At 41.1% G+C, this 14,579-nt stretch overlaps 1 protein-coding gene across 1 annotated transcript; it reads right to left on the bottom strand.

Annotated features, from left to right (window-relative positions):
• Window positions 1-13,740: 13,740 nt before the first annotated feature.
• On the bottom strand, window positions 13,741-14,579 carry LOC122035786 (F-box protein GID2-like). The gene has a single exon (XM_042594891.1). It carries the CDS (start codon window positions 14,528-14,530, stop codon window positions 13,964-13,966), a length of 567 nt encoding a protein of 188 aa, XP_042450825.1. The 5' UTR covers window positions 14,531-14,579; the 3' UTR covers window positions 13,741-13,963.

Raw genomic sequence — 14,579 nt, 5'->3', positions numbered from 1 at the left:
TCACTTAAATAAATAAAATCCATCATAATCCACTAATTATAAATAATGGATCATCTTCTGATTCATAATTTACGGATCAGAGGATTCTACCTAGTCTTTATATCATTTTAAACACAAACAATATCTATTTTTCTTTTAAAAAGAATCTCTCTTGTTCGATTAGTGGTTGCACCAATTCAGAGTAGTATCTGGTTTGATACCACTTGTTGGATCATGAAAGTCGCTAGAGAGGGGCCAAGAGGTTGAAATACTCTCCCTTGAGTCAAGCACGTGAATTGCAAATGGGCTCGTATGAAGAGCAAAGATTTAGCCACATTGAAACGGTCAACTTGGCAGCCAATGAATTTCCTCAAGTGGAGCAAGAGGTTGAAGTGGACACTCGAATTGGTGAGGTGGACCAAGCTGTGAAGGACGTTTTTGATGATCATGCTTCTAATCCCAAAGAAGGTGCTGAGGTGGATGAACAAGGTAGCAATGTGAAGGAGGTTGTTGGTGAGCCTACCAACGTGAAGGAGGCTGCACCAACGGAGGGAGTGCTGCCGGATCCAATACCGGCGGCTAAAGATGGTGATAATAAGAAGGATGGGTCCTCGGATGTTGTTCCACCTACCCAACCGGCACAGGCGACGCAAAAGAATAAGACTTGGGCTAACTTATTCAGAAACAATCGGAAGCCAACATTAGATGTGTCTCTGGAGCAATATGAAGCTAAAGGTGAGAGGCTATCGTTTGATTTTGATAATATCAATGACATTGAAGACACCATGGGTTTTTGTCTTGTTGGTTGTTTCATGGGTCAACATCCGGGAATAAATGGAGTCTATGCAATTGTCAATCAATGAAGGGTTCCCTACAAATTTTTTATGCACAAAAGTGGGTGGGTGGTCTACCATTTTGATACAAAAGAGGATCGGGATAGTGTTTTGCAAGGTGGCCCTTATTTTACTTTTGGAGTCCCCATCTTCTTGAAGATTATGCCAAAGTGTTTTCTCTTCCATGAGGATGGCCGACTAGTTCCAGCTTGGATTCAAATCCATGGGTTATCACCAGATTGTTGGTCATAGAAAGTACTGAGTATGATTGGGTCAGAGATAGGGAAGCCTCTATACACAAATAACTTGACGTGATCAAGGGAGCGGTTGGAGTATGCTCGTCTCTTGGTGGAGGTTTCGATCATTGGGGATAGAATTTATGAAGTTCCAATCACGTTACCTACTGGAGCCCAGGTTGATCTCAGGATTGTTTATGAACTGTTGTCTGAATATTGTGAAGTTTGTAAGAAGATTGGTCATCGAAAAGAAGACTGTCGGGGTGCATCTCAATCAAATATGAACGTGCCTTGTGGAGGAAGGTCGAGGTCCAAATCAGCGAGTCACTGGGGGAGAAGGAGATCGCAACCGAGATACAAAAGTCGAGCAAGGCAAACCAACCAACAACCGCAAAATGTGAAGGAACCGGCAACACAGAATGAATTGGCAATTGTAGTGATGCAGAGTCCTAGGCCCGTGGCGATTGAACCTCTCTTAGATGATGAAGACGTAGGTGCGCAGCACATACATCATGTAGAGGTGCCGAGTGCAAAAGAGGAGTTGTCTGCTATACCAGAGGTTTCGAGTAGCAAGGAGGCCTCTTCCTCTTTAGTGGATCATCAGTCCCAAACGGCTAGTAGTGATGCAAATCGATCCTCGGCAAAATCAACTCCGGCTATATCTGCGATACTGGGGTCTTCTTCTTTAGCATCTTCTTAGGTTGATTCCATATGTAATAAAGGGAAGAACAAGGAAGTGATTGACAATACAGTGCCCCCACAGATTGGACGACAAATACGGGGCCGAGCAGCCCGATCGGGAGGTGTAAAATGAAGGTAGCTGCATGGAACATTAAAAGCTTTCACAAGTCCCTAAAACATGGGGGGTGCACCACCTCCTCAAACAGAAAAATATTCAAGTGATGACATTACTGGAGACGAAGTTGGACGGCAATTCTCTTGATCCTATTATGCATTGGCGGTTTTCAGGTATGAGTCATGTTCATAATTTTGATATGTCTAATCATTACCGCTTCTTTAAGATGCACACAGAGTTGATATGAATGTTCTCTCGATATCCGAACAATTCATTCATTGTCGGGTTCGATGTCGGGTTACCGGGAGGGATTTCTTAGTGACATTTGTTTATGACCTTCACTCCATTGTTGCTCGAAGATCGTTATGGGAGACTCTTACAGATCTTGGGGAGTCCATTTCGGAACCATGGTTGATTCTTGATGACTTTAATTTTATTATATCGACATTGGATATACTAGGGGGCTCTCCAGTCACCAATTATGAAATACGGGATTTCCAAATTTTTACTCAAGTTTGCGGTTTGGTGGATCTTCGCTCCATTGGATGTCGGCTCACTTGGAGCAATGGTACGATTTCTTGTAAATTTAATAGAGCTTTGGTGAATTCTTTATGGTTATTGGCAGATTTTGATGATTATGCGGAGTTTACGACGCACGAGTATCTTTCGGACCACTCTTGTACCATCGTGCATTCTCTAGCGAAAGATCAACCTCCAAACCGACCTTTCAAGTTTCTTAATATGTAACTCAAAGAAGGTTTCACCGAGCTTGTGTTGGACTCTTGGTCGACGTCGGCTATTGGGAATGCTCAATTTATTCTTAAAGCAAAGTTGACCCATTTGAAGAGTAGGTTGAAGGAGTTAAATAAAAATCATTTTGGGCACATTTCAGAGAAGGCGAGAAGAGCAAATGCAAATTTAGAAGAGATACAGAAAGGGTCCTAGCATGAGGAACAATTCCCGTTGACTATGATCATATATGGAGGAAGGTCACTCTACTTACGGAGGCGGAGAAACAGTTTTATCATCAACGTGCGAAGAATGTTACTTAAGAAGCTCTGACAAGTGTACTAAATTCTTCCATGATGTGGTGAAATGGAATAATAAGAGAAATGCAATTATTACACTCACAAAGTATAATGGGGAGCAAACATCAAGCTTGGGTGAAGTGGCAGATGAATTTGTGGGCTTCTTTCATGATTTATTTGGACAAAAGGTGGCGTGTAACCCTATGGACAGCGGTGGACTTCCTGGAAGAAAACTCACTCTTGGTCAATCTGAGGACTTAATAAAGCCAGTGGAGGTGGAGGAAATTAAAGCAGCCTTATATGATATCGGGAGCGACAAGGCACCAGGTCCGGATGGATATGGAGCGAAATTTTTCACTTCATTTTGGGATATTATTATATCAGATTTTATTGCAGCTGTTCAAGAGTTTTTTCTGAGTGGTGAGCTCCTCAAACGGTGGAACCACTCATTGATATCCTTGGCGCCAAAGGCAAACCATGCCCCGAGAGTTACATATTACCGGCCTATCTCCTGTTGCAATGTGTTCTACAAGGTCATTGCAAAGGTATTAGCAGGAGTATTGGGGGACTTGTTGGATCCGGCGCAAGCTGCTTTTGTGAAAGGGTGTTCTATTGGTGACAACATTAATCTCACTCAGGAGTTGCTACAGAAGTATGTGCGCAAAATAATATCCCCGAGATGTATGATCAAGGTTGATTTGCAGAAAGCTTTTGATAGTAGATTAGGAATTTCTTATGGAGGCTCTTGTTGGTTTTGGTTTTCCCCAACAATATTGCGGATGGATTAGGAAGTGTGTAACTACGACCTCTTACTTTATTTCCCTAAATGGTGGTATCTATGGTTTTTTTAGTGGGCGTCGAGGTTTAAGGCAAGGTGATCCCCTATCGCCTCTACTTTTTGATTTGTGCATAGAAGTATTATCACGCAGGTTACAAGTCGCTTCCTTGATGCCTTCTTTTTATTTTCATCCTATGTGTAAAGAGGTCGGCATCACACATCTTGCATATGCCGATGATTTGATGTTGTTTGCACGGGCGAATGAGTCCTCAATAAAAGTATTGGCAGATTGTTTAGAGGTTTTTGGCAACGAAACAGGTCTTCGGGCTAATTCATTGAAGTCTCATATGTATATGGCGGGGATTGATGATAGAATGAAGGACTGACTACTCCAAATTATTGGGTTCCAAGAAGGAGCATTTCCATTCCGGTACTTGGGATTCCACTAGCGGCGGAGAAGTTACGGATTGCAAACTATGGCGATTACTTGATTCTATTACAAAGAAGATTAATTCTTGACCAAAGCATACCTTATCTTATGCGAGGCGCTTGAAGTTGGTGAAGACGGTGCTTCAAAGAGTGGAGTGTTATTGACTTTCTATCTCCCCATTCCTGGCGGTGTCATTGATAAGATCAAAACAATATCTCGTGCATTTGTGTGGTCTTCAAAGCATCCTCCTATTTCTTGGGCTACTTTATATCTTTCGAAACATGAGGGTGGTTATGGACTTCACGACCTTCATGCATGGAATGAGGCTCTTCTTAGCAAGACACTATGGGAGATCTTGTAAAATACCGGAAAATAGGCGAAAATTAATAAGGGAATTTTCCGAAATTTTTGGAAATTTTTCGGAAATTTTTCAGAGCTCGTATGGACGAGTTAACGGGGACAAAATGGGGTCCGAAAAAGCCAATTTTGGCTACCCTATTTAAAAGAGGAAAAGTTAAATTTCTTAATTCCTTTTTCTTTATTTATTTTCTTTTTTCTTTGGTTTTTTGGTTGTCGCCGTTCACTCCTCCCTGCCGAACTCGCGCCGACGCCAAGCCTTCTCTTCATCCTTGCCCTAACCGCCGGCCCAGCGGTTTCTTCCTCGCCGCCACCCACTTCCTCTTCATTCTCTTCTCTCTCGAGATTTCTTCCGCATGAAACTAGGTCTGCAGCGCGCCGCCGACCCGAGTAGCACCGCCGCACCCATTGCCCTAGCCATCGTCGCCCCTCGGCCCGCGCAGTGGTGATCTTTAGTGCCGGTGGCTTATCGCAGACACCTCCTTCCTCTCGCATCTCTCCGATCTCCCCACGCACGCCACCGCTGTTCCGCCTCCACAGCCTAGCGCCGGCTGCCACCACAGTGCCATAGCCGACGCCGCTCGCTTCCCTCTTGCACCGACTGGTTAGCCGAGCACTACCGACGCCGAGGTTCATCTGTGCCCTAGATCGCCGGAATCCAGAGGCTTGTGTAGGTTTCAATTGAAATCGAGTAGTGGAATGGTTAGGGTTAATGGAGTTAATCCTAATTGATTTTGAGTTCAATTTAATTAGGGTTCTTGAAGGAAAATACTTTGGTTTAGCTATTTTGCTTATAATTAAATTTAGCTAAACTAGACCTTATGTTTAATATACAGGACCTTGACGCGAGACGAGTATCTCGGAGTCAGATTGGACCTTTCTATTTACGGAGGCGGGTACTTTTGACTTATTGTCTTTGATATGCTTAGTAATGAAATTAACAAATTACATTAATTGTGTTTTCTTATTTGTTTCGGTTAATCACTGCCCGATACAGGTTCCCTGCTTGATTGATTATTGTTTGCATTTCGGGTTGATACCTATCTGATTTCACATGCTCATGGGTAGTGATATAACCATGTTTTACCATGTTAGGACCTAGGTTTGATACCTTATGTGATCAGTATACCTTGATATGATTTATTTACTTTGGTGCACATTATCATATGTCCAGAGATTGATTTAGCATATTACCATGCTTAGTGACATACACCATTCGCATGATTGCATGTTGTGTGAGAGATTGCTCCATTATTGTCGAGCACTTTGTCAGTTTTCATCACTGTTCGGTGCTCCGTTGTGACGCTCATGGGTAGCGTGACACAACGTGGTAGCACGTCAGTTTGACTCTTCCGGTGCTCCGTTGATCCGCTCATGGGTAGTGTGACGCAGCGTGTAGCACGTTAGAGATCCCTCCCCGTCATAGCGTACCGGGAGTTGAGAGCATTGCGCTCCCCCATTTATGATTTGGGATAGGAGTACGTGTGTACTCCAACAGCATCCCGTCCACTCGGTCACTCATCAGGGGTAGTGATGCAGAGTGCACGGTCGTCACAGCCCTACCCACTCGGTCCCACTTTTGTTGTGAGTTGGCTGACTGGCGTCAGGGGTGACCATGACATTGGCATCATATGCATGATGCATTTTTTTTTTTGTGATTGTGTTTGCTGCATTTATATGCTGCATATTGTTTGGATACCTATGTTTGACATGCATACAGGTCTTCTATACCTTTCAGACTATTTGTCCTTATACCGGGTCCTGGTTAGTACAGATTCTCTCCTGTCTACTTCGGTTTGCATTTATCTTTATTTTTGTCAGGAGACTGTACGCATGATTAGTACTAGGTGTTATTTCTTTACTTTGCATATCCATTGTACCTGCTGAGTGTTGGACTCACCCCGCCTCCATTGTTGTTATTTTTCAGGTTAATGCTGTCAGGAGAGAGTTCCAGTTGCTAGTCCCTGCAGATCTCAAGCTGTATTTATCTTTTGGGTTTCTTATTTAGACTGTGTTAGACTTATTCTATTTGAGGATTTGGATATTGTATGGATTCATATGATCGATGGATTTTTTTGTATGTTTTGGATTTGTTCTACTACATGCCTGCCTGGACGGCAGAAGAGGTAAGTTAATCTTATCGTCGGATTTTGAGATTTACGAGTGTAATTGAGTAGGGTTGTTTTTGAGTCATATGTTCATTGTTACAGTGTGTTTATTATTAACTGCGTGTGATGGTTATATATATATGTTTGTTTATTTCTGTTATTATTCCAGCCGCATGTGGCTGAGGTATGTGGCTATGTAGAAAGTTTCAGATTGTCCGCCGTACAGGAGAGATGCTGTCGAAATTTCTTCGGACAGGGACTCCTCCGGGGCGTGACAGATCCAAACTAATGTGAATTCGCTATGGGTAAGATGGGTGCACCATTATTATCTCAAAGGGGTCAATTTTTGGCAATGGGAGATCAAAGCCTCGGACTCTTCGTTTATCAAAAGTCTTGTGGTTATTCGGAACAAAATCCAAGGGGCTACAAGTGGAAGTAAAGAGGCGAACAGATTGATGGTTGAGTGGTTTGCGACGGGGAAAAATGAGACTGCAAATGCATATGATTTCTTTATGCCGAGAGGTCCTGAAATGGCATGGGCATCATTGGTTTGGAGGTCGGAGATTATGCCGAAGCACAGCTTCATTCTTTGGTTATTTGCCCATGGGAGGCTACAAACAACCAATAGATTGTCATATGAGGAAAACAAGACATGTGTGTTTTGCTAAGGTCAAGATGAGTCGAATGGTCACTTGTTCTTTAAGTACCCTATCCATATGCTCTTTGGAACAAGGTGAGAGGTTGGCTAGAGATAAATCATGAAATTAACTCAGTGGTAGAGCTATTTCACATTCTTGGTCAACACTACAAAGGTGCAAGTCGAAAAATGAAAGCTCGGTATCTTGGAGTTTCTAGTATGATATATGTTCTGTGGGAAGCTCGCAACAAATATCGCTTTGAAGAAATGGTTTTTGATATCGATAAGATGTTGTGGAAAATTCAAATTCATGTTTATCGATTTGTGGACTTATACAAAAGTTGAAGTGGTTGTTGCCTGTGAAGAGTTTGATGTTTGTGTTTTTGTTGCTGCCCATGATGTCCGTGGTTTTAAGACCACATCTGTTGTCCGTGGTTTGGAAGTTCATGGTTTTGAAGCTTCAGCTCCTGTTTGTGTTTTTGAAGATTCATATACTGTCTATGGTGTTGTAGCCTTTAAGGCTTGTGTGTGTATATGCAAGTTACGTTGAGAACTTGAGTGCATGTAAGCAAGTCAAATTGTTGACTTGTGCATGTCTTGTGATTGGTGGTGAGAGTCAAAATCTTGCCTTGTGAGAGGATGTGTGTTAGGGACATGGGAGACGATAGTGAATAGATCCACCATAATTGATCTATCTAGTCCGCAGCAAACAACTCCGCAGTAATAGATCCAGGAGGGTCAGTGTCAAATCCGTTGATGGTCGAGGCTTTGCCAAAAAATCCAGGAGGGTGAATAGATCCACCATAATAATCTATCTAGTCCGCAGTAAATGGTTCGCAGTAAGGACAATACCAAATCCGTTGATGGCTGGGGTTTTGCCAAAAAGCTCAGGAGAGTGCATAGGTCTACCAAAAAAGACTGATCTAGTCCGCAATAAACGGCTCGCAGTAAAGACATGATAAATCCGTTGATAGCTGACCACTTGCTAAAAGTGGAACGATAACCTATGACGGGATGCTTTCTATTTGGAGTTCATCGTTTTTTTCAATCCAAGGTGTGCAGGAGCTTTTGCTTGCATCTGTGGATGGATGTGCTGTTGTTCGTGTTTTGAAGCCACTAATCATGCAATTGCTCATGCCCGTGCTTTGCCATGATCGAATATCACTTGCTCCACACTTTGATTCTGTTTGATGTCATTGTTTGATTCTCTTTTGTGATGCATGTCATGGTGTTGTGTGATATTGTGTAGTGTGTGATTGGTGTTTGGATTGACTTTGTTTTATGTTTGAGATGGAGTGAGTTGCATTGAATGCATATCATGTAAGTGAAATGTGTGATGGTCAAGGGATTTACCTCGACTGTAGAAGATAAATTCCAAGTTATGATGTATGTTTTGACATTTGGTTTGAGAGTATTTACTCTCGAATCAGTTTTATACATGTACCTATTTCCATGAAAGTCGCTAGAGGGGGGGGGAAGGGAATAGCGATCGAAAAATTCGTAGCGAGATTTAGTACGCAGCGGAAACAAATGAAAAGACAATGTGACATGAACCAGTTTTACTTGGTTCGGAGTCTTCGTCGACTCTTACTCCAAGGCCCGTAGTCGTCAAGTGCTTTCGTTAGGTAATTCACTAGCAGTTCGCAGAAGGTTACAAATGCAAGTATAATAACTTAAAAGAGAGAATACCGACAACAAATAAAGGAAAGAAAACTTTTAGCAGTACGTTGTCAAAGAAGTTTTGCAAAGTCGCAGAAGCACAACGCAGTAGAGCAGTCGTTGGAAGACGTTGTTGTATTTTGCTCCAGGGCGAGACCTTCTTATATAGGATGCTCCGAGCACTCGGATCCCTTCCGGGCGCCCGGACCATGACGTAGGTCCGGCCAACCAGCGTGCTCCATGTTGCGATGCGATAAGTCTTTGCCTTCCGGGCGCCCGGATCGATTTCGAGCGCCCGAACCACCATCTTCTAGAAAGTCCTCCTGCAAGAAAATATTAGTCTGAGGTAAAATAAAAGTTATACTACCCTACAAAACAAAAGTTAGCACAAATATAATAAAAGAGTAGTAATTAGATTCCGTCTCATAGAGACCAGAATCTAGTCACGATCTCAACTTAGATTTTCGAAATTGTTCTAAGTTGGATCGACGCATACTGTTCCCTCAAACGGGGAACGCGTTCTCAACAAGTCACTCCCCTCCAGTGACTTACCTTAACTTACCTGCTAGATGTCTGGTCAGTCTGTTGACCCGTTTGGACTTAGTGTCAGCTATAAGGTTAGCCCGTCGACCTAGCTGGACTTCGTGCCAGCTATCAGGTCAGTCCGTCGACCTAACTGGACTTCATGCAGCTATCAGATCAGCCCGCCGACCTAACTGGACTTCATGCCAACTAAGAGGTCAGCCCGTCGACCTAGCTTGTCTTCGTGCTAGCTATCAGGTTAGCCCGTCAACCTAGTTGGTCTTCATGTCATATATCAGGTCAACCCGTCGACCTATCTGGACTTCTCCTGCACACTCAATCAGAGTGTTAGATCACAACTAAACTAACTTAACCTACTTTGTCATCCATCAAAACTTGAGTTAGACCGTTCGTGCTAACCGCACCAACATATATATCTGGCTACAAAATACATATTGTTGGGTTTTTAAGTTGATTTTATATATGAATGTGGGTATATTTTTCTTTAAGTATGGAAATAATGTGTTGAATTCTTATTCCAATATTATCATATTATGATGCTACTTTCATATCTATCCAGGCTTTATGTATTTATTTTCCTAAATCTCCTAGAAGTTTGCTAATGAGTCATTTTTCTAATTCTGGGTTACAATAGTTTCCTGAGACTGCTGTTAATGCTAAGAATTTATTACAAAAATGTTTAATCCAATTCCAACTAAAGAGCTGCAATTGTTCTAAATCTAGCATTGTTTCTCTTTGTTGTATGTTTAATCTTATATCAACATCTCTCGCAATAAATAACCATAAATTGTAGAGCAAAAATTAAGTATGTTATTTCCTTGTGAAGCAATCCTTGTTACTTCCTCGGGATAAGTGGTTTTATAGGCTTCCCATGCTGCTCTAGCAACATCACCTAAGTAATTTTCTCTTACTTTTATCATGGCTTCACCTATTTCTATATCTAGTTTATGCCTGTCTTGATAATCTCTTTTCACAAAGACTATCTACCATTTTAAATAGGTATCATGAAGTTGTGGATTATCACATTCTCTAATATTTAGTAAGACTAAATTTTTACTAAAGTAAATAATTTTATGTGGTCTTCTTTTTCCTATTGTTCGCAACAAAGGATTGTTATTAGTTGTTGTGTAAAAAGATATCCATATATCTTCACAATGGCATGTTATTACCCCTCATGTCAATGGAGATATCATCCCCAAAATATCTCATGTCAATGGAGATATCATCCATCCTTTTAACCCCATGATCTTTATCAAATCTTTCCAATGTGAGACTTTGATTGAACCCCAACAATCCTCTCCTCAAACGAAGAACCACAATTACTATTATGGTTCGGGCCTTCCCGCGAGCATCTGGTCACCCTGACCTGCTTAGGCCTCCCCGCGATCCTCGCGAGTATCATGTCACCCTGACATGCTTCAGAACCTTTCCCACAAGCATCCAGTCATCCTGACCTATTTCGGACCTCTCGGTAAGCAGCTGCATCCGGTCAATCTTGACTTGCTTCGGGTCTATCCGCGAGCATCCAGTCACCTTAACCTGCTTTAGCCCTCCCTGCGAGCATTCAATCACCCTGACCTACTTGTCTCCCCGCAAGTATATGATCACTCTAACCTGCTCCAGACATCCCCGCAAGCATCTGGTCACCTTGACCTATTCCGGGTTCCCTAAGAATATCCGGTCACCCTGATCTACTTCGAGCCTCGCCACGAGCATTCAGTTACTCTGATCTGCTTCGGACCTCCTCGCAAACATCCGATCACCCTGACTTACTCCGGGCCCACCCTCAACTTCGTTCAAAGTCGCACCCGCATGGCATCTAGTCTGGACCATGACTCTGGTACCATTTGTTGTACTCAAAGGATGTCCACATATCTCCACAATGGCATGATATTGTCCACTTTGGGCTTAGGCCCTCATGGTTTTGCTCTTGGGCTCTCCTCAAAAATGTCTCATGCCAATGGAGATATCATCCATCCTTTTAACCCCATGATCTTTATCAAATCTTTTCAATGTGAGATTTTGATTGAACCCTAACATTAGTATACAAAGTAATCTTTGTTCTTGGAGGATGTGCTTCTCCATAATCCATAATTCTCATAGAAAATTCAAGATAATTGTGGTCTGAAATTACTAATGCTATAGATTCAGCTGGATTCATTAGGTTTACGGTTGAGAAGTAATTTTTCTTTTTAGCAATTATATTATGGTCTTCATTAAAATATAACATTCAGTCAAGTTCTAATTTATGGTATAAAAGGTTAAAAATTTTCTAATTTTGTTAAATCTTCTTCAGTGAAATAGGTGGCTATTTCGAATGAGATGTAAACATATTCATTTAAGTCATCATAAAATAAATAGTTAGCCTCATTATTCTGGCTTGTATGATTTGACTGTCTATTGTATTCTATGTTCATTAAGTTCATATTAATTTGATTATCTTTATGATCCTCTTCTTGTGATATTAAGGGTTTGTAATTATGAAATCTTACTATGGAACTACCATGTCTATCTTTATAACTAATAGATTCCTTTGGTTGTAAAGTTTGTGATTTAGTACTTAATTCCATATTAAGAGTCTAGTTCAATCCGACAAGTAGATTAGATGAAGAGTTTTTAGGTTTGAGGAAATAAATTCCTTTTGTAGTATGGATTTCAATAATATTAGTAATTTAAACTTTAAAACTATTATTAATATTGGTCATTATTTTTATTAGAAAAATTATGTCTATTTGAATATTATGCCTTTGAAAGTTTTCATATCCTCTAGTTTGAACTGAGATTTTAATATGTTCTATAAAGTCTGGAATAGTTATATTGAAGTTTGAACAAAATATATAATTCCTAAATTACTATTCATATCGACTTCAATAAGTCCAATAACGACTTTATCATTATCTGAAAATCTTGAGTCGTAAAGGACTATAAATACTTAGCTCTTTTGCTTTTTCTAGTAAGTTCTCTAAGACCAAACACAATTAGTCCTAAATGAATGTAATTATGTTTTCGTTGAAAAAGTGTTTGTGCTGATTCTTCAGTCATAAGTGTAAATCGTTCTTCCCCTCCATCTGGTAAATGAAATGATTGTGTTCTATGATGTCTATACAGTGCTGTACAAAAAGATAATAATCCTTGATTATATATCATTCTTGGATTAATGATATTTAATTATTCATTTAAAAATGTGTCTAAATTTTGTTCAATATCTATAAATTTTTATAATTGACAAGTAACAATATTAGTTGATGTTGATGATCTCTTAGGTATTATACATAAATGTCTATTTAGTTGTCTTAAAGTTTGTAATTGTCAAAAAGAAAAAAAAACCTTTAGTTTATGTTCGTGTGTAAATCTATTAGACAAGAGATCTTGGGTTGTATATGTGAGAAATTTATAGTCTTGATAATTATTTACTAAGATATTTATTTATATTTCCTAAAGTTTCTTTTACATCATTAGTTTGATTATTTTTATAAATATGATTTTCAAGGGTATATACATAATGTCATATTACCTGCAAACTCATTTAGTTTGATTATTTTTATAAATATGATTTTCAAGGGTATATACATAATGTCATATTACCTGCAAACTCATTTAGTTTGATTATTTTTATAAATATGATTTTCAAGGGTATATATATAATGTCATATTACCTGCAAACTCATATGTGATTGTGCAGTAGTAGATTTTTTTTTTATATCATGTCTGTAGTGGCAGATTTTTTTTCGTTGTTTGATTATTTTATTTTCGATTAAGTCGTTTAGGATTTTAGTATTAAGTATTAAAAAAATCAAACCTACAAATTTTTTTAGGTGCACTGATGTGACATAAGAGTGATCAATTTTTCAAAAGATATATGAATTTTTAAACGTGGAGCTCATACACAAATTATAGGATGATTTTTTTTATAGGGTGAAAAGCCTGATTTTTTTCCTTTTTTCTGTGATATATAAAAAATATAAAAAAACTCTATTTATGGAGAAGATTGGAGATGCCCTAAGTTCTGTAACACTTTAAACCAAATTAAAATATTTTAAAAACCAAATTAAATTTTTGCCTGGAATTTAGTCCTCATGGGAGTCGAGCAGATACGACAAGTGAAGGATAGGAATGGAAAATGACTTTAAAACGAATAAAAAATTACTTGAAAAGGAAAAGCAACCAAGCTGCATCCATAGCATACTACGCAATGCCCCAAAACAAACACCTTGCGGGCTTTCTTTGGCCCTAACCCTTTCCAGAAAAATTCTGGCGTCTTCGTCTCAAGAACAAGCGTTCACCAAATCCCGATGCTCAACAATTCTTATTCCTCTGAAGTCTGAGCCCAGGCGTTGTCCATGAATCGAAGCAAAGAAAACAAAAGCAGACAATCCAAAATTTCTTGCTGAAAGATTTACATTTACTCTGAAGAAGGTAGCACTTTTAACACAGCAGCAGCAGCAACTGATAAAAATTGGATTTTTAGAGCAATAACAGAGGCTAAGAGCCTAAGACAATGGAAAGTAGTGGGAGGGGTTTATGGAGGAAGCGACGGCGGGGCCGGCGGCGACTGGATTTGCTGGTCTATTATCCAGCGTCACCCGCCGCCGAGGCGGCGAGTGCTGTTGTTGGGATTCATCTTCTCAAAGAAACCGATGGAGAGGAGAGACAGCGAGAGCTGGACCTCGTCCTTGCCCCACCGGGGCTGATGGCGCGACCGCCCAGACACTGGCGGCTGGAGGGCGAGCGCGAGGGAACCGGAGCCAGGCCGGCGGGCGGAGGGGGCGAGGAATGGGAGGATGTAAAGCGAGTGAAGGCGGCGAAATCCTCCGAGCGCGAGCACCACCGATCGGAGCTGCTGCTTGCCGCAGGGCACCTTGACCCAGTCGCGAGTGCACACCGCCTCCCAGAGCCCCTCGTCCTCCGCCAGCCTCCGCCACCTCCGGCTCACGCACGCGGCCTTCCCCAAAGTCCACGCGTCCGCCCGCTTCAGGACCTCGAGCACCAGGTCCTCCCCGAGCTCCGCCACGGCTGGCGGTCCCTCTTCCTCCGGAGCCACCGCTTCGATGTACACGCCGCCGGATCTGGACCTCTTGTTGTTATCCTCGTCGAGGAGAAGTTCGCCGCTGCCACCGCCGGAAACCTCGATCGAAGGCCTCTTCATCGCTCCTCCGCCTCGATCTCTTGAGATTAAATCGAGGCGAAATTATTGT

Source organism: Zingiber officinale, unplaced genomic scaffold (assembly GCF_018446385.1).
Source record: "Zingiber officinale cultivar Zhangliang unplaced genomic scaffold, Zo_v1.1 ctg106, whole genome shotgun sequence".
In the NCBI taxonomy this organism is placed as follows: domain Eukaryota; kingdom Viridiplantae; phylum Streptophyta; class Magnoliopsida; order Zingiberales; family Zingiberaceae; genus Zingiber; species Zingiber officinale.
This window is presented reverse-complemented; position numbering and strand designations above follow the sequence as displayed.